At 47.5% G+C, this 25,025-nt stretch overlaps 1 protein-coding gene across 2 annotated transcripts in view; it reads left to right on the top strand.

The window, feature by feature from the left end:
• SCARB2 (scavenger receptor class B member 2) overlaps window positions 1-25,025 on the top strand; it is a 1,272,731-nt gene that overhangs the window by 690,596 nt on the left and 557,110 nt on the right. For both annotated transcript variants that reach the window (XM_069626318.1, XM_069626317.1), the window contains one exon: window positions 23,475-23,669. In XM_069626318.1, the coding sequence (XP_069482419.1) occupies window positions 23,475-23,669 (195 nt within the window). The remainder of the gene's footprint in view (window positions 1-23,474; window positions 23,670-25,025) is intronic.

The following is a 25,025-nucleotide window of genomic DNA, read 5'->3' as shown; positions in this document are numbered from 1 at the left end:
GCTTCTCCAAGTTTATAAATTCTGATTCTTTCAATACTTGTCCTACCCGCTCTAGACCCGCTTCAAACTAATCCTGGAACCAGAGCCGTTCCCTGATATCGTCCCTTATTGGGTGGGCCCAGAAGTGACCCAGTGGCGAGAACCAAGACGTGACTCCCTTAATTTCCCTTTTGTTTCCCCAGAGGTCCCAGAGTGGGCCCAGTATTGCGAGATTTTTAACTCTGCTGGGGATTTTAGATCTCGGCGCCGAGAACCACTCTCCCACTGTCACCGGCCTCAAAAGGTAGTTCTCCATGGTAATCCATTGTCTTTCCCTGTCTGCTCTCAGGTGGGCTCCCAATGCCCTATAGTAAGTGCGCATGTCAGGTAAGCCTACCCCTCCTCTCTCCTTAGGTTGGATCAAGGTTCTATATGCCACCCTCTATTTCTGCCCTTTCCATATCAATTTGGTGATCTTGCGCTGTAACTTTTGGAAATGTTCTTGTGGGAGAGCTATTGGAAGCATCTGGTAGAGATATAGCACTTTAGGGTGCAGGGTCATGTTGACAGCATTCAGCCTCCACTACCAGAAAAGAGTGACCCTTGACCATGCCTCCATGTCGGAAAATAGCTTGTGCAACAGGGGCGGGGGGTTGGGGAATGGGCCTCATATAGTCCACCCAGCATTATGGTCAAGTGCAACCCCAGGTATTTAATCTTTTCCCTCTCAATCTTCTAAGTCCAGGATGCTTTGTTCCTCTCTTCTGCCACAGGGTGAGAGAGTAGATTTGCCCGGATTCACCTTGAACCCAGATGCCCTCCCATAATCCCTCACGAGTGCCAGTGTCCGCCTGGTGGGGGCGACTATATCACTCACATACATCAGCACATCTTCTGCAAACATCCCTAGCTTGTACTCCATGTCCCCGTCCCGTACCCCTTTCACAGCTGTGTCTCCTCGCAGCTTGATACCAATTGGCTCCATCACAAGGGCAAACGGAGGGGTGACAGAAGGCAGCCCTGTCTCGTGCCTGGTGAAGGAATTTCTTGGAGTTCTTCCCGTTGACCACTACCTGTGCATTGGGGCTATGATATACGGCCCTGATTCCCCTCTTTGTCCTGTCTTCAATGCCCACCTTATCTAAGACCGAAAACAGAAAATCCCAGTCTACTGAAATGCTTTTTCAGCATTGAGACTTGAAAGCGTATAGTCCCCGCCCTTCTGCTCCTTATGCTCCATGAGATTTAACGCCATGGGATCCATGAGATTAACGCTTTCCTCGCCACCTCAATTTCCTTTAATCCCCTGCTGTCCCCCCCCCCGGCTACCTTGCCCTCTCCTCCCTCCTCTTCTGCCCCATCTCGGGTCTGTCTTCACCTCCGCAGGGCGTACCTCTGATTTGTACCCTCCCTGGTAGGCCTTTAAGGCTGACAACCTTCTTCATCTTGCCACTCTCAACTCCCGCTCTGCTGTCAAACACTCCTCTGACATCTTCTACCTCCTTGAAGAACTTTACCTCGATCTCCTCAGTCTTACCGAGACATGGTTCACGGCCAGCTCTGTCACGGGTTTTGACACTCTACTCCCTGATGGCAACAAGATCCTCTCCGCACCCAGATGCACCCGCTCCGGAGGGGGTGTAGCCCTGATCTTTCCTGAGTGGATTCCTGCCTCTATCATTGTCACTCAGACATACTCCTCTTTCGAAAGCCTTGTATGCAGGCTCTCTTTCTCTGCCCTAGTCACTCCCTTATCGTGGCTACTATCTACCAGCCTCCTGGTCCGATCACCTCTTTTCTCTCTGAGTGGGCGGACCTCTCCTCCTCCCTCTTGGCCTCAACCACACAACTGCTCCTCCTTGGTGACCTCAATATCCATCTAGAGACTCCTTCTTCCTCCTCGGTATTCTTTCGTGATCTCTCTGATTCCCTCTCCCTTTCTATCCTCCCCTCTGGCCTGACTCACTCTGCAGGGCATACACTTTATGTTTTGATCTCCTCTGACCTCCCCCTCTCCATCCCTCTGACTACCTCTCTCTCCTGGAGCGATCACTCCCTCCTCTCCTCTCATCTCTCCCTCTCTTCCCCCCAGGTCATGCCTACCCCACCACTGCCACCTACCTTCTCGGACATCTGGTCTATGAAGCGTGTGGCAGTTGAGGCTTTCGCCGCCTCTTTTTCTCCTCCTCTGGCTGACTCACATCCTGACACAGCCCTGTCTATGCTCTATTCCTCCATTTCCAACACTCTTGATGCACTTGCCCCTGTCATGAGGATCCGCTGGAAGTCCAAAGCCAAGTGCAATTCTTGGTATGACTCAGACCTAGCTACACTTAAACGTAAGTGTAGGGTGACTGAGAGGAACTGGACGACTTCTTGTTCATCCTATGACAAACTGGCCTGTCGCCTGCTTCCAAGGCAATACCGACTCTCTATCCGCACTAAGAGAGCCCACATCCAAGCCTGTGTCTCTGCGGCATCTAGCAACTAGGCCGAACTCTTTAAAATCTGCAAGGAGCTTGCCAACCCTGCTGTAGTCTCTACTTTGCCTGTCGCTTCCCAGGCACTTTGCACGGCCCTTGCCTCTCACTTCATCTCTAAAACCCAGGATATCCTTTCCTCCCTCTCGCCCCCTCCACTTCTCCTCCCCTCTCCCTCTCCTTCTTTGAACTATGGCCCTTCTACAGCCATCCCCTTCCCTCTTTCTCTTCCTTTCCTCTCTTCTCCCCTGACGAGGTCTCTAGAAAAGTCAAATCTATGAAAGTCTCATCAAAACAGGTTCATCCCTGTTCTTCCAAATCCATCAAGGACCACATTGACACCCTTGCTCCTGCCCTGGCTGATTTCTGCAACCTCTCCTTCGCCTCAGGAGTTTTCCCCTCCCCTTTGAAGCACTCTCTTGTGCACCCTCTTCTCAAAAAAACCCACGGCTGACCCTTCCTGCCCCGGTAACTATCGCCCAATCTCCATCAACCCCTTTCTGGGCAAACTCTTGAAAAAGCCTGCCATCTCACAGCTTAACCTTCATTCTGATTCTGTTGGTTGTCTCCATGACCATCAATCTGGCTTTAGAGCTGCCAGAAGCATGGAAACTGCTCCCCTGAACATCCGTGAAGATCTGCTCTCCAATCTCGATTCTAACATCCCATCTGTTCTCATCCTACTCGATCTCTCTTACGCCTTTGACACGGTCAACCATACCATCCTGCTCAACCATCTCCGTGGCAACCTGGGTATCACCGATCAGGCTCTGGTCTGGCTGACCTCTTTCCTCTCTGATCGATCCTCCCAGGTCCAACTTGGGTCCTTCCTTTTATCTATCGCCTTTTCTACCTGCAGTGTTCCCCAGGGGTCTATTCTCTTACCCTGGCTCTTCAACCAATACCTAGCAACTCTTGCCCACCGCATTGCCATTTTCTGCTCCAACTTTCAGTGCTATGCAGATGACACTCAGCTCATTTTCCGGCTCCCCTCAGCCACCTCCTCTCCTTCTCTCATCTCTGTCTGTCTATCTGCCATTCAGGACTGGTGTGCTGCCAACATTCTCTGTCTGAATGCCAGCAAGACGGAGATTCTCCTCATCGGCACACCTCCACCCTCCTTTCCTGTCACTCTCTGACCGGCCTCCCTTGGCCCTCCACCTACTCCCACCTGTGAGGCTAAGAACCTCTGAGTCATCTGACTCCACGTTCTACTTCTCTGCCCACATCTCTGATATCTCAATAAAGTCAAACTTCCTACTGCACCTCCTCAGAGGTATTTTGCCCTTCCTCTCCTTCCCCCAGAAGCACACTGTCTCTTGAGCCCTGGTTCTCTCAAGGCTTCATTATTGTAACAGCCTCTTTCTAAATCTACCTGCTTCTACTCTCCGCCCTTTGCAACTTATCCACAACAGTACTGCGAGACTTGTCCTTGTCCTCAAGCCCTGGGATCGTATCTCTCCAGCCCTGAAATCTCTCCATTGGCTCCCAGGAATAAATTCAAAACCCTTTGCATGGTCCACAAGGCTTTCTGGGGCTGGGGTCCAAAATACCTTCAGCTGTCCCTCTGTAAATACCTTCCCTCCCAAGCTATTTGCTCATCTACCGCTAACTCCCTCAGGGTCAGTTGTTTTTGAAAGAAATGAGCTGGGGGTAGATCTCGGCTGGGGCCTCCCTCTGGAACAGCCTCCCTGCCACTCTGAAACATGAGGAGAACCATCTCCGGTTCCGGAAGCACCTCAAGAACTTTTACTTTGCTTCTGCCTTTGCTCCTCCTCTGCCCTGCAGATCTGCTCTGCCTTGGCACTGTGCACCTGGCCTACCCTCTGACTTTCGGGCCCAGGTACCTGCTAACCGTGCACCTACCCGCACTGCCTCCTGGCTATCCCCTGCATTTGGGACCGTATCTGTAACCATACAGCCCCGCCCTTTTCTGCACTTATCAGACACTCCCCGTCTGTTGCCTTATACCTAGCACTTGCCATTTGCTTGATGCACTATCACTTTTTATTGCTTTTTACAATGTATTTATTTGTTACATTTTTTTATCTGTATTCCTTTGCCCAGTACTTTCCACTTCTCCCCCCGACCCCATGCACATTCCCATTTCCCCTCTCCTATGCACTTGCACGTTCTCAATGTCACTGGGCCTAGTAAGATCGTTGTTTCTGTACTCCCTTGCCTCTTCATGCTCTGAAACACATGTGTACGAACGCAATATAAATAAAAGATCATATCATATCATAACGTCTACCGGAGGGTGCCGGCCCCCTTTGTCCCCCTTATGAGTCCCACCTGGTCGGGGTGAACTAACCTAGGCATCATCTCTTCAAACCTTGACGCCAGCACTTGCATATATATTTTCTCATCTATATTAAGCAGTGAGATCGGGCGATAGGACGCACACCTGTCAGGGTCTCTTCCCTCCCTAGGAATAGCTGATATCAGAGCCTTACTAAAGGATGGTGGGCCACTCCCATTTCCGTGATACTGTTGAAGAGCTTTGTCATATAGAGTAGGAGCACTGCTGCGTAGTGCTTGTAGAATCCCATCTTGTAGCCATCTTCCCCCGGCACCCTCCCTGTAACCTCTTAATGGCTGCCTCTTCCTCCAATGCCTTTATTGGGGCATCAAGCTTGTTCTTCTCCTCTCCCGTCGTCTGCATCATGTCCACCCCCTCCAGATATGCCCTTGGGAGCTTCTCCTGCCGTAAGCTCTATGTGGCATGAAGACTCTGGTAGTATTGCGCAAATGCTGCGGCTATCTCACCCGGGCTGGTCTTGGCCTCTCCGTTTTTATTTGTAATCACCTGTCTCTTAGCTCTCTGGGCCCTAAGCCTAGCAGCAAGCATCACGTCCACTTTGTCTCCTTTCTCATAATATTTCTGTCTGTGCTACCTCAGTTTTCGGTCCATGTGCCCTAGCCCTATCGCCTTAAACTATGCTCTTTTCTCTGTGAGCTCTTGCAGGTCTGGATCTGTGTAGCCTCCCCCTGCATGGAACACTTCCTTTTTCTGTCTAATGTCCTTCCGCAGCCTCTCTTCCACCTTCCCCCCTCCCACATAAGGCACCCCCTCCACGTGGCCTTGGCTGCTTCCCATACCATATTCAAATGCACTTCTCACGTGCCGTTTACCCTGAAAAATTCCACTATCTTGTTGTTGAGCTGTTCCTCAAAGACCTTATCCCTCCTCAGTGATTTGTTGCACCGCCACATAGTATCCCCTCTACTTATCCCTACTACATCGATCTCTGCCCTAACCATGTCATGGCCTGTCCATGTCACTGTTCTGTGCTCGCAGCTACCCAACCATCCTCTCTGATCCCCCATTCATCAGTACGTAGTCTATCCTAGTGAAGCTGGAGTGCGGCGCTGAGTAGGTGTATCTAGTTTTGTCCCGGGTGTAGCTGTCTCCAAGCGTCCACCAGCCCTCTCGCCTCTATGGTCAGGCCAAAAGTGGTTACAGTCTCCAGCCCTTGGCGGGTCCTAGCCACTCCCTTTGTTGCCCTATCCAATTGATCATCCGCCCAGGAGTTAGTCTCCCCCTATGATTATTGGATCTCCCTTTAGTGCCAAAATCCTGTGGAGCGCTTCAGTGTTGAAGGCCTCCCAAGAGGAGTGACAGCGCAATGGGGATGGCACGACAGCGAAAGGGGGAAGGAGGGACAGCGCAGAGGTGGAAGGAGAGACATCGCAAGGGGAGGAGGGACAGCATAAACTGGAGGGATGGCACAAGGGAGGAGGGACAGTGGAAGAGTGAAGGAGTGAAAGCGCAAGAGGGACAGTGCAAGGGAGGGAGAAGGGAAGCGCTTGGGTGGGAGGATGGGGAACGAGTGACAGCGCAAAGGGATAACAGCAACAGCACAAGCAGAAGGAGTGACAGCACAAGGGGGAAAGAGGGACATCGCAAGGGAGGTAGATGGGGCAGAGCAAAGGGGCAGAGGTGCAGAATAAGGGGGAGGAGGAACAGCATAAGTGGGAGGAGGGCCAACACACGGGTGATGAGGAATGGTGCAAGGGAGGGAGGAGGAACAGCACAAGGGAACAAGGGAGGAGGGACAGTGCGAGGGAGGAGGGCAGCACAAGGGGGAAGGAGGTATTGCACAAGGTGGGAAGGAGCGAATGTGCAAGGGGAAGGATCGAGAGCACAATAGAGAAGAAGTGACAGTGCAAGGGGAGGGGAGAGGAGGGACAGTGCAAGTGGTGGGGAGGAGGAGGGATAGTGAAAGGGAGGGAGAAGGGACAGCGGAATGGGGCATGGGGACAGTGTAAGAGGGGAGGAGCAACAACAGCACTAGGGGGAGGAGTGACAGCGCAATGGGAAAGGCGCAACAGCGAAAGGGGGAAGGAGGGACATCGCAAGGGGGATGAGGGACAGCACAAGGGAGGAGGAGGGACAGCGCAAGGAGGAAGGAGGGAAAGCGCGAAAGGGGCAGCGCAAGGGCAGAGGAGGGCCAGCACATGGGGGTGAGGAGACACAGCACAAGGGGGGAGGAGACACAGCTCAAGGGCAGGAGAAGGGACTGCACAAGGTGGTAGCAGCGACAGCAAAAGCAGGAGGAGCGACAGCACAAGGGGAGGAGGGACAGTGCAAGGCAGTGAGATGGGGCAGAGCACGGGGACAGAGGGGCAAAACAAGGGGGAGCAGGGACAGCACAAGGGAGAAGGAGAAACAGCTCAAGGGCAGGGGAAAGCCCATCAGAATGAGGAAAGGAGCAAAAGCGCAACTGGGGAGTGACATCTGTTGGTTACATTTATAATTGTAGACTTTGGCCATAGTTGACTTATAGTGTAGTTCTGATCTCAATGTGATTTATTACAAGGACACCAGTATGTTGTCCGTGATACTGCATCTAACAAATGAACTACAACCTGCCGATGTCCCCATTAAAAAATAAGGAGATAGAGTCCTAAGACTGAGGACCCTCACATCCTCTGCACACAGCTGAACTGTATAACAGTCAATAGTAAAACTACTCTAGGTAAGTAGAGGCAAACACATTAAGGCCAGTGGCGCCCCCAGACATTTTTCATAGGGGTGGCCACACCGTAAATCTTGGGGTGGCACACCAAAACAAACGCACATAACTGAATGGGCCAGTGGGGGGGGCAACATTTCTAGAAGGGTGACCGTGGCCCCCCTTGGGCAACCCTTAGAGGCGGCCCTGATTAAGGCACCATTTTTTGTAGACAGAAAGAGTACATTTAATAAAGAATTCAGAACCGAAAATGGATTTAAGCTCAACGCGTTTAGGGTTTCACCCTTCATCAGTAGCCGATATCACAAAGTAAATCTTCAAAATCTTAATGTAGTAATCATTGAATTGTGTAGTGAACTTAAATACTTTACATTATGTATACATATACATCTCCCATAATATAAATTGGTCATTCACCTGGATTGCGCTCATTGGTAAATAAGGGTCAAAGGGTGGGCTTTAGCTATGTCAATACAGGTCAAAGCACGATCTGGACGATTATGTTCAGAGCCTAGTCATCATAAAGAGTTAAAGGTAAAGGGGGTATATCTAATACCAAAAGGTAAATGGTAGTGTCAAGGAAAATTAGTATAAGTAATTCTACTACAGGCTCAGTGCCTTACCTCCTATCACAGGAACACGGGGTAGATTATAAATCCATTTAGTGCCACAATGTAAGCAACATGGTCTTCATAATTCAAAAAGAGGTAAACCAGCAATGTCGCTGCTTCAATCTAAAACAGTAAAGGATACATTTTAGGGATCAGGCCGGCCTTTTGGGTTCTTGCCAGCTGGGTTTATCAGCATGGTAAAACCATTGCGTGTAGGGGGATCTCGTAGCCACGTTTCTTGTAAACATATGACGAATACATTCTCCAAGGGTTCGTGGAATGTATGAAATAAATGCGTGAATCCTCTCGTATTCCATGACAGTAGAATTAGCTCTTGTTGTTTGGCGTTAGGTCATTGCTATTTACGTGGTCCGTTTGGAAATCTTTTCGCGTTGTTAGCTCTTCTTTCAAATGACTGATGCGTGGCAGCGTCTAGAATATCGGAAGATGAAGCTAGGGACTGACGCAGGGCCGCTCGCTTGGCCACTCCATGGCTTACTTCATGGTCAAGATTTGTCTTAGAGGATGAAATAAATCCTGGGACAGGTGGCTCGAGAGTAAGATCAAAACCATCGACCAAAAGATCTTCATTTGCTTGAAGTAGCATGTTTTTTACAGCCGCTGAAGAAATGTGAAGAAGGACTTGGTCAGAAGACGTTTCAGTGATCTATTCTACAATTCTAATATCATCTGATGAGATCGCTCGCAATGGTGGAATACAAGCAAGCAATTTTAGGATATTTCCTCTGTTTAAATTGACTCCGTTGCCATCTGAGTGGATGTTTTGGATACAGAGTTTCCACTTGCATGTTTGAGTCTCGAGGTTTCTGGGTCCGGAGACTCGATGAGCTAGAGGCAAACACGATTTTACTTGATTCGACGTTTGTTTAGGATTTAACCTCGAGCTTGGCGCTTGCTGAGGAGGCCTTTTCGTCATGGGAGAAAATTGTCGATCGTTGGGTCTTGCCTGTGGTATCCTCAAAGTTTTGTTTGCCTCTAGATTCCTCATCGTTGAAGACCCAGTTGATTTTGCGGCTTGGGCTTCAATAGAGACAATGGTGGAATTCTCAGGATCAGCTGGGTAAGTCGATAGATTGCATAAGTCAACAGAGGAATCAGAAATGCCATTATCAGAGGAAGAGTCATTGGATACTATACGCCGGCGTTTTGCCCAGATCTTTGAAGGACTCAGTGTGGCACCTGTCGATCTTAATGGAGCATTGCTGGCAATGCTCTTCGCAGTAGTTGTATGAGTTGATCGAGTGAACAAGCTTGTCTTCTTCGGAGTTGTTATGTTTCTTATGAATCTTTTTACCTTTTGTTGTATTTGTTTCGGTGGTATATATTTTTGTTATGGATTGCTGTGCTTGTGTTCCAGATAACTTTTTCAGTTTACTTTCAAGGGTTGTATTGATTGTTTTTGCCAGACCTTTGAATATGTTGAATGAATTCACTGACGTGGAGGTTTGAGCTGGTGCGCTTCCTGTAAGCGGAATTGCATTTAATGCGAGACTGCTCGCTTGAGGGACTGGACCTTGCATATTCTGGTTTGGATCTCGAGCATCATGAGAGGGAGCCAACAGGCTCGGTGGAGGACGAGGCTGTGAAGGTTCATTAGGAGCTGTCACAGATGCAGTTATAGGTTGAGAATGAGGAGATCCAGGTGAAATGTCTTGTGTCTTTGGGGCGCCCCGTGCGGGGATGGTTGTATTTTTTCGCATCCATTTCAGAGAGTCCAGGAGGCCCTCCATTAAGGCATCGTTTTGACAGTGATGCCGTGCAGCTAAATTGCTCAGCCTGTCTTGCCATCTCACCGCATTTTCAGCATTAGTTGTCATTTGAACTTGAAGAAAACTCGAAAAGTGTTCTAATTTGTCAATTTTAGACATTAAATTGGAAATGGCAGCACCTTGATCACTTATAGTTCCAATCAGTGATTCAAAAGTTTTTGTGAATGGTGCATATAGGGCAACAGCAGAGGCGGCTAGCACATTGTTATGTATCTGAGAGAGCGCTTCAGATGAAATGCCAAACGATTGAGGTGCAAAATCATGGAGTGACGAAGAGCAAGCCAAATTGTCCAGGTTCTAATGCGGATTGAAGGTGGAACATTTTTTTGCAAAATTCATTGAATGAACTTCTTCGCCGAACTGAGGTTGCATAGGGTGCGGAGTACTCGCATTCAGCGTTGGATTTTTGTGCAAGGGAAGGTATGATGGAAGTGCGTTTTGCCTTGAGCTCAGCAACTCTTTGCAGGCGACTAGCACGAGCAATCACACTACGATCAAGGTGAGTGGGGAGTGGATTGGATTTTGGTGCTAAGAGTTGAGGAGTACTTGAAGTATTGGCATCAATGAACTGTTCATTTAAACTCGACATAGAGGGTCGCCCAACATCAGGTGCTTGGCAGGCCAAAGCACTGTCGTTCTCAGGTTCAGTACATTCAAGTGCTGCTCCTAAAGTAGCTCGACCTGCTGGTTTTAATATGGTGAAATCAATTAGAGCGCAAGTTGGATTGGTTGTAAGTAGAGAGCATGGAATATTAACAGGGGGCCTCAATACATTTTTGGCGTTGACCAAGCCAATCTGTAGACAACGCTGCTGAGCCGGGAAACAGCTAGAGGTTTTCTCCTGTAGCAGAGTGTCTTTGGCAGTAAGAGAACAGGTCGACACCATAGTAGGCATAGATAATCGTTTGTTATTCAGAGCTTGTTTGGAACTCAAGTTATTCGTCGGGAGGTTTTCCACTCCGAGATGTGAGATTTTTAGCAGTTCTTCATCAGTCACTAAGTGTGATGGGAGACCTTTTTCTGTCTAAAAATCAACAACATTTGTAGAATTACTGTTCTGAAACGGCCCATGGGCCATAGAGACCGATTTCATCGGTCGTGATGTGACAGACGCTTTAGCGTCAGACCAAAGCGCCGGAATGGGGGCTGAAGCGCTGGGTGAATTCAGCAGATCCAAGTTGGCCGCTCGGTGTGCTAACAAGTCAGTTTCGCTGGCAGGCGTGCTTACAGAAAGTTCACCGTTAGAAGCTGGATTGCATTCGAGATTGATAGCAGGGGTGCCTAATGAGCAGGAGTTGTCCAACTGGGCTGCTGGAGCTTCCGATGAAACAATAGGCAGCACAGATGGATTTAAGTCATCAGCTGGTACGCGTCGCTCGCCGAGAGACGACGATGCTGGGGGTGTTAGAGAACTTGTGCCCCCTGTTGTTATTGGGCTTGTTGGTGTTAATGAGCTATTTGTAGCCATAAGCGCGCGACCAGTTGTTTTGCTTACCTTAGCCCCGGTGACAGCTTTCATCCTGGACCAAGCGTTTGTCGACCGCCGTTGCAGTGAAGATTTTTTCCCGCTTAGTGGGCCGTCTGCCAGTAGGGTCATTGTTTATGTAGCCGCGGCCAAAAGGAGCACAATCAAACGGGGAGAGCAAGAGAGCGGACTGGGACTCTGCTCCTTGTCCCGCTAGCTCTTTGTGCAATTGAGGTGACACAGCTCCTCAGAAGAGCCCTACAGTCGGCAGACGGCAGAAAAGCAGCAAACAGCCAAACAGCAGAAGTCACAGCAGTCGCCCTTTACGCGGCCGAGCTCCACGCCGCAAGGGTTGCTGGGCTCCTGTTTTGAATCCTCACTTCCTGGAATGGGCGGAGCTCAAAAGTGGGCAGGGCTTCAACCCGCGTTGCAGCGTTGCAGCGGTTCTCTCGTTCGCGAACAGCCAGCCTTACACAGAGCAAAGGGCACGAGGGGAACACGCTGTGATGAAATGTAATTGGATTCAGGAGGGAATAATCCAACAGCAGCACAGCCAAACAGCAGGAGTCACAGCAGTCGCCCTTTACGCGGCCGGGCTTCACGCCGCAAGGGTTGCTGGGCTCCTGTTTTGAATCCTCACTTCCTGGAATGGGCGGAGCTCAAAGGTGGGCGGGGCTTCAACCAGCGTTGCAGCGGTTCTCTCGCTCGCGAACAGCCGGCCTTACACAGAGCAAGGGGCACGAGGGGAACACGCTGTGATGAAATGTAATTGGATTCAGGAGGGAATAATCCAACAGTAGCACAGCCAAACAGCAGGAGTCACAGCAGTCTCCCTTTACGCGGCCGGGCTTCACGCCGCAAGGGTTGCTGGGCTCCTGTTTTGAATCCTCACTTCCTGGAATGGGCGGAGCTCAAAAGTGGGCGGGGCTTTAACCCGCGTTGCAGCGGTTCTCTCGCTCGCGAACAGCCGGCCTTACACAGAGCAAGGGGCACGAGGGGAACACGCTGTGATGAAATGTAATTGGATTCAGGAGGGAATAATCCAACAGCAGCACAGCCAAACAGCAGGAGTCACAGCAGTCGCCCTTTACGCGGCCGGGCTTCACGCCGCAAGGGTTGCTGGGCTCCTGTTTTGAATCCTCACTTCCTAGAATGGGCGGGGCTCAAAAGTGGGCGGGGCTTCAACCCGCGTTGCAGCGGTTCTCTCGCTCGCGAACAGCCGGCCTTACACAGAGCAAGGGGCACGAGGGGAACACGCTGTGATGAAATGTAATTGGATTCAGGAGGGAATAATCCAACAGCAGCACAGCCAAACAGCAGGAGTCACAGCAGTCACCCTTTACGCGGCCGGGCTTCACGCCGCAAGGGTTGCTGGGCTCCTGTTTTGAATCCTCACTTCCTGGAATGGGCGGTGCTCCAAAGTGGGCGGGGCCTCAACCCGCATTTCAGCGGTTCTCTCGCTCGCAAACAGCCGGCCTTACACAGAGCAAGGGGCATGAGGGGAACACGCTGTGATGAAATGTAATTGGATTCAGGAGGGAATAATCCAACAGCAGCACAGCCAAACAGCAGGAGTCACAGCAGTCGCCCTTTACGCGGCCGGGCTTCACGCCGCAAGGGTTGCTGGGCTCCTGTTTTGAATCCTCACTTCCTGGAATGGGCAGAGCTCCAAAGTGGGCGGGGATTCAACCCGCGTTGCAGCGGTTCTCTCGCTCGCGAACAGCCGGCCTTACACAGAGCAAGGGGCATAAGGGGAACACGCTGTGATGAAATGTAATTGGATTCAGGAGGGAATAATCCAACAGCAGCACAGCCAAACAGCAGGAGTCACAACAGTCGCCCTTTACGCGGCCGGGCTTCACACATGTATAACAGGAAAGTAAGCGGTGCCAGAACCCCTTTCAATACATCAAAATGATCTGTCTGGTCCCCTCCCAGACCATAGTGCACTGTGGCTGGGGTATGCACATAGAGTAATTTAATTACATCAAGCAGCTCTTTCAGGACTTCCCGTTTCTTCAGAATGAGCCACAATAATGCTCTTGGCATGGAATCGAATGCCGCTTTTGAGATCCAAAAAAATTACATATGAATTAATTTAAAATTATTTTGTGTATTTTTGGATTAATATAATCAACAAAAAGCAATTATCTACAGTGCCCTGACCAGTATGAAATCCTGCCTGGGCATTACTAATAGGCCCTGTATCCTCCACCCATTGCTGCAGTTTTCCCAACAGGACATTGTCGAATATTTTCCCGGCGCAGTTTAGTAGGGAGATTGGGCGATAGTTTTAGGGCTGATCTTTGGGCCCTTTTTTATGTATGGGTACAATTGTGGCCTCCCTCCACGATCGCTTTTTTGTGAGCCCAAAGAGCCCAAAGCCTCTTTCACCTCCGTGAGTGTTACAACCAGAGGTGCTGTGGGAATTGTGCACAGATCATCCACAATATGGTACACATCGTGTCTTCCTGTGGCTGCATAAAGATTTGAAAAGTACCTTCCCCAGACAACACCAGAGATGCAACATTGTAAAGACTGGCTGCCATCCACTTTACTCGGGCCACCAGCTTCCAGAAACACACCATATCCCTTTCTTCCAAGAGACTGGGCCATGTGCTTTTTTCATTGCAAGCAAAAGTTTTTGTGATTATGCCTCAGTTGTTGTAATTGTTATGACTTGTGGTCCACGTACATTATAGTGCCTCCGTCCCCAAGCACCAATCAGAGAAGAGCTATACCACTCGCTGATTGGTTATCGGGGCCACAGGATAAGGCAGGAACAGGATGCACCGGGTCCCGGATGGCTGAAAGGAAACGCAGGGGTTAGAATGCATGTAATGTAGGAACACAATGAACAAGGTAATAGGATTATAAATGACACCTACTCCAAGGATGACCAGTGCTAACCTGGGACCTAACTGTTCCCACGCAAGGGAGTGGACAGCAGGATGCAGGTAGGGAGTCAAGGTTGCTGTGATTGGAGAAGCACGGGAATGCAAAATGGTAGCGCCAGAACAAAACCAGAAATCACAATCCAAAGTAAACAGATCCAAAGGGTAATCCAGCAGGGAAGTCCAAAGGTCAAAATCAGCTCCATAACGTAAGATTCAGGGGGCAAGTCCAAAAGGTAATCCAGATGTGCAAAAGCAGGGTCAAAATCTGTGAAATCCATCAGAAGTTCCAAGGATAGCCACTAGCCGCCGAGAAAACAGCTGAGAAATGCATAAAGAGCGGACCAATGCTGTTTTTAAGCGTCTTTCCCGGTCACGTAACCGCTTCTTATATTTCTTCCGGGTTACGTGACCGCTAGTCGGCTCACGTGACCCGTTGCTGTGGAGCGTTGGCTTCCCGGGGTGCCTGTGAAGCCGGAGGGCTCCCCGCGCCTCTGCAGGCGCCAAGGTAAACCCCAGGACCGAAGGGGGTAGAGGCACCAGGAATGCCACGAGGAGCGGGGCCTCACCGCGGACCGAACGGAAGGGAGACCCTGCCCACGAGAACGCCCGGGCTGCAAGGAAGGTAAGGAGGCGGGGGCTTCGGGGTATTGGGAAGGCATGACAGTAATGCCCCTTTGTCCACAGGTCTCACAGCTCTAGCATACAACACTTGTTTTGATCTAGAGCATTCAGCATTACACCACGAGTTTTTTGGAGCCACAGCCCTACATTTGGTTTTTGCATTTGTCGAGGACACAAGGGTTATCAGTTTTTTACCCAAGATCTCGAACTGTGCGATTATGGACGATGCTGGTGCACCAATATTGCAAATGTTGCCCACATTTCCAACTATTGCTTAATACGCATTGCGCTTTACACTTCTCTCGATCCACTCTGCCCACTTTATCGGTGTCCTAGCGCCCTCCTCGACCACTATGCATCTGCTTACCCTCGATCCCCCTTCCCCATGAGTTCTGCTGGTACCAATGCAACAAGAAAGGGAAAAGGGTTTATGATCATTCTCCATCCTTTCACTTATAGTCAGGTTTCTGGTTATTGGCCAGTGACTGGCCAAAATTAATATATCGTCAATGCAGGAGGCTCTGTTCGGACCACTGAAGGTGTTAGCAGCTGGTGGTCGTCTGGCAAACTGTGACTGGGGTCTTGTTTTATTAGGAGGCACTCTGGGGTGGTCAGCAAGGAAGGGTCACACTTCTGATACATCAAAAGAATAGCTTTGGAGGGGCACAAGGTTGAACAAGCAGTCATTTTCCTGCAGCGAGGGTGAGCGGTGCAGGAGCACATTTGTTGAGATGGATGAACTACAAGTCATGGTTTGGCCCTGTCACACACAGGACAGTGATCTCAGAAGAAGAATGAAATTAATACATTCTTTGTTCGCAAAATCTTGTCTCAGCGCATCCGTGAGAAAGGACTTGGGAGGCACAGGCGCAGGAGGAAAAAGGTGGGGGCTCTCAGTGCTCGCTGTGCGCGGCACTGCTGAGGGGAGGGGAAACTTTGCAATGCCAGAATGCAGTCTAGTCCAAAGTTGGAGTCGAGGGTACACAAAACGGAGTCCAAGTGTGTCTAGCAATAGCCCCGCCTCTGCTTATGTCAGGGCCTTCTTCCCCATGGCTGCAGAAGGGCAAAGGAGGTGTCCCCCACGAGTGCAAAAGCAAGGTGTCACTTTCGCATAGAATGCATGGGGTGGGGGGCTCAACCGACCCACTCCTTACTTATATTAGCAACGACCCCAACACATGCCCCCGTGAAAATATAGGTCAGAGTGCAGCGATTTCTCACCAACAGCCCCTTTGATGCGCTGTTTTGCTTACAGTCAGTAGTTCTTGCGTGCCGAATATCTTATCTAGCCTAGGTCTCGTTCCTCTTGTGGGACACGTAGTTGTTCAGCTATTTGGGCAAGTGTTTGGTAAGGCAACTACAGAACCCCAAAGTTGCTTTCATGCTGTTATCCATCTGACCCTCCCACGATCAGTGAAGGACCCACAACAGCTCGACGAAACTGGGAAGTGTGAAAGCAAAGCGTTACATTGTATGTCATTCTCAAAAAGGCACTTGTTGACAATAAAATTGACAAAGAGGATAGGTTTCAAAAGACAAATTGGATGCTTTGTTTGGACACTTTATATAAACATTGTTGAACAAAGAAATAGATGGTAATCATTTGAACCGGGAAGTGAACTGTTCCACAAGCTCTGCTTTCGGTGGACAGGGCATGTTTGCAATGTTTTGTGGCAATGTATGTGTCCTCGGAACAAAATTGTGTGCAATTCCGTGAGTATGTATGTCCAAGACAGTCATAATAAGATCTTTCACAAAATAGAATTCCATTTTACTGGTATATTGGCTTGACCACCCATTTTTTGCTTCTTTTCGTAAAGGCCATTGTGTAAGAAAGCATCCCAAAGTTTTCTGCAGTCCTCGATTGTTCACCCCCTACGTTCTCGTTATGCGCTCATAACGCTAGTAATGTCCTATATTGCATCCCATCTATGCCAAAATGCAATCTCTTGGGCCTGTACTTTAGGCACATATTGTGGAACACCTCCAAATCTCATGTGTGACGGAATTCTGTGAGTCCCTTCAGATCTCTTGATAGAGTTTTATCAAACACAATCACCTCAAGAGCTTTGTGTGGAGGTCAAGATGGAATCAACCACTTCTTCTTGCCTTCATGCTCTGGCGACAAAGGTCATGTGCACATTGGTGGAAATGTTGGTTTTCTGTCCAAGAGTGAACGTTGGAACAGTGGTGCATTAGTGACCGCCATTTTTCTAGTCGAATTTCCACAGACGCACCACAAGTTTTAGAGCTTCACCAAAGATGGTTGCTGAAAGACTGGGACCACTGTAAAATATTTTCAGAACCTTTTTTTTTCCAGCAGCTGAGTTTTTTTTATTGATTGATTTGGCAACGTGCCATACATCAAATTGGTGGCGAATATTTGGAAACTGCTCTCTCATGGTCTTGGCTATTGAAACATGTCTGTCTGTGGCTGCGAGGTCAATTTGCATTCCCCTCGATTGGAGATCTTCCAGGGATTTCATGAAACCATGTTTCTCCATGGCCACTGAGGATTTACATTCGGACACCTGCACGACCACCGAACTCACAATTATTTTAGTTTCCATGTCCTGAAAGTGGTATGTGCAGTACTGTGCTGAAAATCCGGGGCTGTCACACTCTCCATCGCCAGCTAGCCTGAACCGTTGGTCACAGAATGTTCTTTCAATTTACATTTGTTCAATTTTCCATGCTTCGCTAATAGCAGGGAATAAATAGTACTGCGTTTTAGAAAGGAACTGAAGACCCACAAATTGACAGAAACTGGACAATTTATTAAAATTAGAGCCACTGAAAAGTAAAGCTGCTACACACAGTAGATTTCCAGCTGCCACTTTCCCCAGCATCGGTTGATCGGGCCATGAAAATCTTGCCTGGGCAGATCACAGGTGGCTTGTATTTTCAAGTTAGAGCCTTGTGATACACGAGTCACATTCAATAATTGCTTCCTGCATACTTCCCCCCTCACTGGATGGACACATATCAGTATAATCTCCATCAGGCAGCTGTCGAATGCAATGTATTTGGGCTCCTGTATTAGACTATCGTCCTGCATGAATGTGGTTTGTGACTCAATTGTGGTGGACATATCGGCCGAACAGGACGCATTGTAGTCGAGATCTTTGGCAAGTTCCTCGGTCAATTGTGTTGAGGCTTCAGTCTCTGTTAATTCAGCTTGTGTTATTTGAACACGAATCAGAGAAAACATCAATGTCGATTGTTTGTTGGGTGGCCCTTTTTTGCTGGTGTCGATTGTGTCAAGTGGTCTGCGAGTAATTCAAAGGCATCATCATTATATTCAGTTTTCTCTTCATCTTGTGGAGTTCTTGCATTGTAGCAATGGTCCAACAACACTTTGCTTGCTTCGCCGGTCACATTCAATTAATTTTCTGTCCATTGGGCATAAGCATCTCGAGTCTGCTTATTGATTTGAAGACGCTGCGCCTCAAATAATAGTTGCTCCATGGTGAAATCAGTTTGGCATGCAGCATCTCTGGCTTTAGTAGCTGTCTGTGTCATCAAAGTTGTTTACTTCTGGGCCTCTAGGAGATGGGTTGTGAAAACATGTTCAATGTATAACCAACATACAGTATATAGCACTTTAGATTAAAAATAAAGCATGTTATGAAGACACCTGCCCAAAACACTTTTTGTAATCACACTTGTTTGCTAGTTACCCTTGCTTTCTTGATTTTCTTTGAAACTGTGTTCTTCACTATAACGACTGCACCAGCAAGTTGGTGCGCCACCTCGGATCCACGTATTTCCCGATCTTGTATAGATGCCTAGAATAGAATATTGATTTTAAAAAAAGTAAGTCGTATTTGAAATCAAATTATTTCCTTGCACACAAGGCTTACATAGATACCCTTGTACACTGTGTACGTCATTTAGACAAAATATACAATTCTAATTGCACCTGATTGATGGCTAGTGTACTCTATCAGAGATCACCGTGCGAAACCCACTGATTGTAATGTTGCACTCAGGCGTGTTGCAAAAGATGCTCGTTTATAATAGTGTTACTGTCTAATAGTATCAGAAGTATGATATACTTTCTTTCATTCAAGGGAACTGTCAGTACGCATACCTCAGGCTCTGGATCAGCTTGAAAGGATGATGTAATTTTAGTCGAAATACCAGCATCACCCTGTAACACAGTACTTGTTTTAGTATGGATGAAAAAGTAAAATTGAACGCAGACAATGGTACATATCAATAAAAACCCATAAATGAAACATTATGTAAACAAACGACAGGATACGTAAACTTTATCATATTATCTCTAATTCCATGCATAATACATTTCCGGAACTGAATAGCGAAATAAAACTACCTGATACACGCTCGAAGTTGTTGTTGACTCCGGGAAATACATGGATGCAGAATCTTGCTTCTTCATATTCAGTGCATTGTCATGGAGTTGTAAAGGGAAAATTAGATTTGAATTAGAAATGCTAACCTAAAAAAATTGACATGTAAAGCAACCGATTACGAAAAGATTATGCGTATTTCCAAGGGCACTATAGCATAGTTATCTGTGGCCATAAATAGTTTTCTATGATGCTCTAAAACCAAGGACAGATGTATAGCAAAATGGGGTTTAGTTATAAAACAATACAATCTTGTAAATATGAAAAGTATTCTAAGGGACATTTACACCTAAAACACCAATCCGTCCATTTAGTTACCTGTTCACTACCTCAAGGTCTACAGCTAAATCAGGAACCGTGACTCACCTGAGGCAGCGTGTGCATGAATAGAGTTGGAATTGCATTTGGAAGCAATTTACGAGACGTTCTGAGTCGATGCTTCTTTGTGTACTGCGATTGGTTGTACATATTCGTGGTAAAGTGCAGGTTGCAGATGCGGAATCAATCACCCCTCAAGTCCCCCAGGACATCCTGGGCTCTACTTTCAAGCACGTCCGGCGCAAATTCACAATATCTGACCCATTCTCTTATTAGATATATATTCCTCGGAAATATATGCATTATTGTGCCTTTTGGTTTATTATGGGTCTTAGAACAGCAACCGTAAACCATACATGCAGGCATTGTTGGAAATTCTGTAAAAAAACACAATAAAAACGGTCCACATCATTAAAATATTATTTTGCATAAAAGCGTGAGAAAGATGGAATTATATCATACATTTTTCTATGCAATCTATGTTTTGGTCACCGAAGCAAAACCTTTGTAGGGTAGCCGACTGTATTATAGGATAACTTTCAGACACAATTGATTGATGTGACGCAAATCGTAACATGTTACTCGTCGATTGAATGTACTATCATACTTCAAAAGGAAACATGCTTATAGACACGGTCCACAAAGGGTGCAATTCGATCCCAATTGACACTGATGACAATTGCTATATATCCAGAACGGAACAAATTAAACTCAAGTCAATGGTAATGGCAATGAGATGAATGAACATTACACTACTGGGTACGTTCGTTCGAAATAGATAGAAATTTAAAGATGAAGGAGATATGATTAGGTGACCTGCCCTTACCTTGACCAACAAACAGTTAGATTCAGCAAGCAGGGTAGTTAGTAGCAGGAGAACAGGATGTTCACAGGTAGCACGATGACGAGCTGACTCTCAGTGGTCACAGAAGTTCTTAGGTAGTATGTTCACAAGTTGACTTGCAGTGCTCACAGATGTTCTCATTATAAATATCATGTAGTTTATAAAGAATTGGAAAAGTGGGTGGGTATGTGAATGAGTGACATGTATATGGCATGGTCTTATGTGGATAGCAGGGGAACGGCCTGCTTCAGGGGAGCCTGCATGGAGACACAGGGTCTGGCTAAGCCATGTGTACAATGGCCCCTGCGCGTAAGATACCTTTGAAGTGTACATGGTGTTTGGCACCTTGGCCATTCCCACCCCTGCCAGCCCCCCTTGGGAGGGCATGGCCACAGGTGCTAACAGTTATTGATAGGGTAGGGGGGACGGACGGCCAAGAGGCATGCAGAAAAGGGCCGGAACACTGCTGAATGGAGACACACTTATGTGGATTGCAGGGGCACGGCCTGCTTCAGGGGAGCCTGCCTGGAGACACTGGGTCTGAGGAGGGCATGTGAACAATGGCCCCTGCGTGTAAGATACCTTTGAAGTGTACATGGTGTGTGGCACCTTAGCCGTTCACGCCCTGCCAGCCACCTTGGAAGGGCACGGCCACAGGTGCTAACAGTCATTGATTCTGGAAGGGTGGATGGAGGGGCATGAGGCATGGAGGAAAGGGCCAGAACACTGCTGAATGGAGACACACTTGATTCACTGAATTGAAACAACCATTCATAAAAGTTGAGTTGTATTTTATTTTGTTTCTGATTTTTGGGCACAAATGTAATACACATTACAAACTTCTGGTTGCAGCACAGTATGGGAAAATCCCCTGTACTGACGGCTGTCACTGGGGAATGTGTCTCTAATGGCACCAATGACACAGGCGGGTATTACTCATTGAACGCAGTGTCCAAGCCTCCCATGAAGCCACCATGTAAACGAACGATAGGCCACCAGCATGTACCACCTGTGGAAGAGAAAGATACAAACTGTTTTTAAATGAACAAGATAAGTGTATTAAACCTTAGTTGAAAATGCAATCTTGTATCCAATGTCATTCTTGCCAGTACAAATGTTACTTGGACACATTACAATATTGAACAACTATGCATTCCATTACATTTGGGACACAAAGAAATATTGCTTCATGGTTGTACATGAAATAAACATAAGAAGACAACTATGTTTTCCCCCAATTGCGAGTGATGTATAGAATTGCAAGACTACATTCATTTGGCAGTGATAGATCAAAGTTACGACAATATAGGAGACAACCATGAAATGGTTGTGGCCTAAGTGACATCACAACTAGAGTACACTTACTCGTTACTTGGATTGCGAGGGCGAACTATTGCACGAAGTTCGTGCATAAGCCCCATCATAATCCTCAACACGGACCGTGTGAGGCAGGCTGCCCTGAAGTCATGCAGCTCGGTAACGCATTATGGCTGTGTCTCGCCTTCCGATATGTAGGACAAGCATCCAGAGTTTTCTCGGCAGCAGCAGTTCTCCTCCTCGGTTGGCATTAGCGTGCACCGATTGCAGGTACACCAGGTGGAAACGTCATCCATGCGACTAGGCTCATGCTCTTGATCTGTTGATTCGTCCTTCCAACTGTCATCCCAAGCCCCATCTTTCGAGTAATTCCACCTCGGAATACTCCGGCTCGTACTGGTAGGGGTGTATTGTTGCCATTATGGGACAAAATAACAATGGATAGTAATGGTACTAGTATCTGTTCTCACGAAATATGAGCAACGAAGGTAGCTGATCAGAGCACAGAAACGAGGCACAGAATACTCAAAAAAAGGCAGTGAACCGATTGGAAAAGCAACTCTGATGTTGTCTGATGAGAAGCGGTCTGTTTATACTTATTGAGGAAAGAGGCGTTCTGCCATTTCCATGGAGACACGTCATTAGCTGAAGTGCAGAGAATGTTGACGCAAGACGTGCATTGGCATTGTGAAATAGGTGGTATTGCGTCTAGTGATCTCAGCCTCAGGGGCGGGGGATATGATATAGTGCCTCAGGGCGATGCGGCAACGGATAAGATTAGCACAAGATGCTGCCTGATTTCGCATGTGTAAAAATGAGGAAAACTACGGTAAGGTGCATAGGAAATGTTTGCACGATCGATCAACGTAGGCTTAAAAACACATGCCCGAACAATTAGGTATCCGCCATTTTGTTTGTTCGCTCATTAAAAAATCACACTGAAATTTCTTATGAGAACATCTCTGTTTCAAGTAGTACTGCTCCTCTCAATAAAATAAAATAAACAAGAACCAGGGAAACATGAAATATAAATTGAAAATGGTTGTGAGCAGGAGAAAACATTTGTTAGTGGTACTGCACCTCTCCAATGGACTTCAAGTTACAGATGTCCTCAAAACATGTTTTATTGGAGATGTGCAGTACTACTGACAACATAGACATCTCCTCATGAGAAACCACATTTTTTATGAGGACATATGTATGTTGTCGGTGGTAAAGCACCTCTCCAAAAAAATTGTTTTATGGCAACGATATCCAGAAAGAGAAACCTAGCGTAGCGCAATGGGACCGGGAAAGTAGCCCAAGTATAGGCCAAGTACCTGTGAAAAGAAATATCACTACGCCATCCTGCTTTGAAAGCGCCACAGTCACATAACATGGCACAGGACTCCTGATTGGGAGAAAATTAGTTAAACAAGCCACTAGTGGATTACATCTTGGTAATGGAACAAGAAATAACATTTAGTGTGTCTGCTGATTATGCCACAGCATTTCCATTTGCCATGCCAACAACAAAGTCAGCTTTCTAGAACCCCTTTTTTCTCTCTTCTCTTTAGCAAAGGTGTTGACGATATTTTAGTGACTGCACTACCAACATTCACCTAAACCAAAAAACATGAGCACTTACAGATTGAATGGATCATTCCGCAAGTGCTGTGCATGCAGTGACTGACGAGGAAAGCGAGTTGTCAGATTTAGCCGTTTTTTATGTCATGTCAATTCTAAACCCTTCTGATAAATCTGGCACAGTGATTATATTGTTAGTAACTACTTTTGTGATTTTCTTCCCTTCTGTAGACTGTAATGGAGTTAACTAAATATTCTTCGGCAAAACGAATAGACGAAGCAGGATTACTACTTGCAGGCTGTGGTGAAGAAATGTTTGTGACGCACACAGTCCATGAAATGTTGTGGGGCTACCGAGATTGTGCTTTGGCATTTATTCATCCACTGGTTCCTTCCATTGACGCAAACTTTGGATTGTTCAATAAGGTACTATTATATCTTTGAAATGTTTAGTTTAAACTGTTATTTTTTTGTATTTCAAAGAGTGCTTATAGCCAAATGAAAATGATTATCAACTGAGTTGGAGGCTCTGTTACTGCAAATGCATATGCAGTGGTAGGAATCATTTGATTTATATATGAAACAATTGTCTGTTTAAATGTCCTTTTACTAGGTGGGTGCGGGTTCATCTCTCCTCCATGTAATCCACTTTGTTGTAGCTTCTGCCTGAAAGTGCATATGTTTGTTTCAATATCAGTTTATCATTATTACACATACCCTTGCATGCACCCCGCTCTGCTCTTCCATCCGCCCCTACGTTTATTAGGCCTTGGTCAAATACCAGTTTAATCTTAAATGAGAAGTACCAATGACTGGGAATATTACAAATAGTGGAATATAGTTGTACTGCCAGTTGTGCCCAAATAATTTGTATTGTTCTTGAAACAATACACATAGGGCCGCATTACACGTTGTCCGGTAAAAATCAGAATTTAACAGCATGGCGCTATCAGAGTGTCCGCCCTCGCAAGAGGCCGCTAATAGCGTCCCATCACGAGTACGCGGACACGAGCACAGCGCCATGCCGTAAATGACCGTACCGCCCTGCTGCTAAATTCCCCAAAACGCCCCTTACCGGCGTCGTCCAAACCGTCGATAGCGCCTCCGCCCTCCTGCCACCTCTAAATAACGGTCACCGCTATTACCGCTCACCGTTAAAAAACGGAACCGGAAATTACGCCATTGAACAGGAACGGGAAAGAGCACGGCGGCCATCTTTAAAAACACAATCCCTTGCCATCCTCTGCATCCAGGACATATATCCAGGGAACTCCGACCAGGAACCATACCGTATAGCCCGAAGATGCCGAAGGCCCTAAAGAAAACAGCTGATCGCCAACGCAAAGAACATTTTTCCAATGAGGAGCTTGTGATGCTGACCACCACACTTGCTGCCAATGCAGAAGTAGTGTTTGTGAATGACATGCGGAGGGAGGCCCTCCTGAAGAAAAAGGCCATCTGGGCCGAAGTCGCACAAAAAGTCAGTGCAGTGGGCACTACCACCCGGAGTGTCAAGGACTGCCGCAAGAGGTGGGATGACCTCCGGGTCCGTGTGCGGAATATATTATCAGTGAGCCGCAACATGGCAATGGGCACAGGAGGTGGCGCAGAGTCCCCATTGAAGTTGAAGGAGTGGGAGGAGATGCGTGCCTCCACGATTGGAGTCGAATCGATCGAAGGGGTCGGAGATATGGAGCTTGGCGTGGCCATTTCATCCGATGGAGGTGAGTGTATGCACCAAACAATGCGCAGTGAAGGGTGAGGGGTCCCCCAATCATGTGT

The sequence above is a fragment of the Ambystoma mexicanum genome, chromosome 6p (assembly GCF_040938575.1).
Source record: "Ambystoma mexicanum isolate Mex_15411 chromosome 6p, UKY_AmexF1_1, whole genome shotgun sequence".
Lineage (NCBI taxonomy): Eukaryota > Metazoa > Chordata > Amphibia > Caudata > Ambystomatidae > Ambystoma > Ambystoma mexicanum.
The sequence above is the reverse complement of the archived record's forward strand: the minus strand, read 5'-3'. Positions and strand labels throughout refer to the sequence as shown.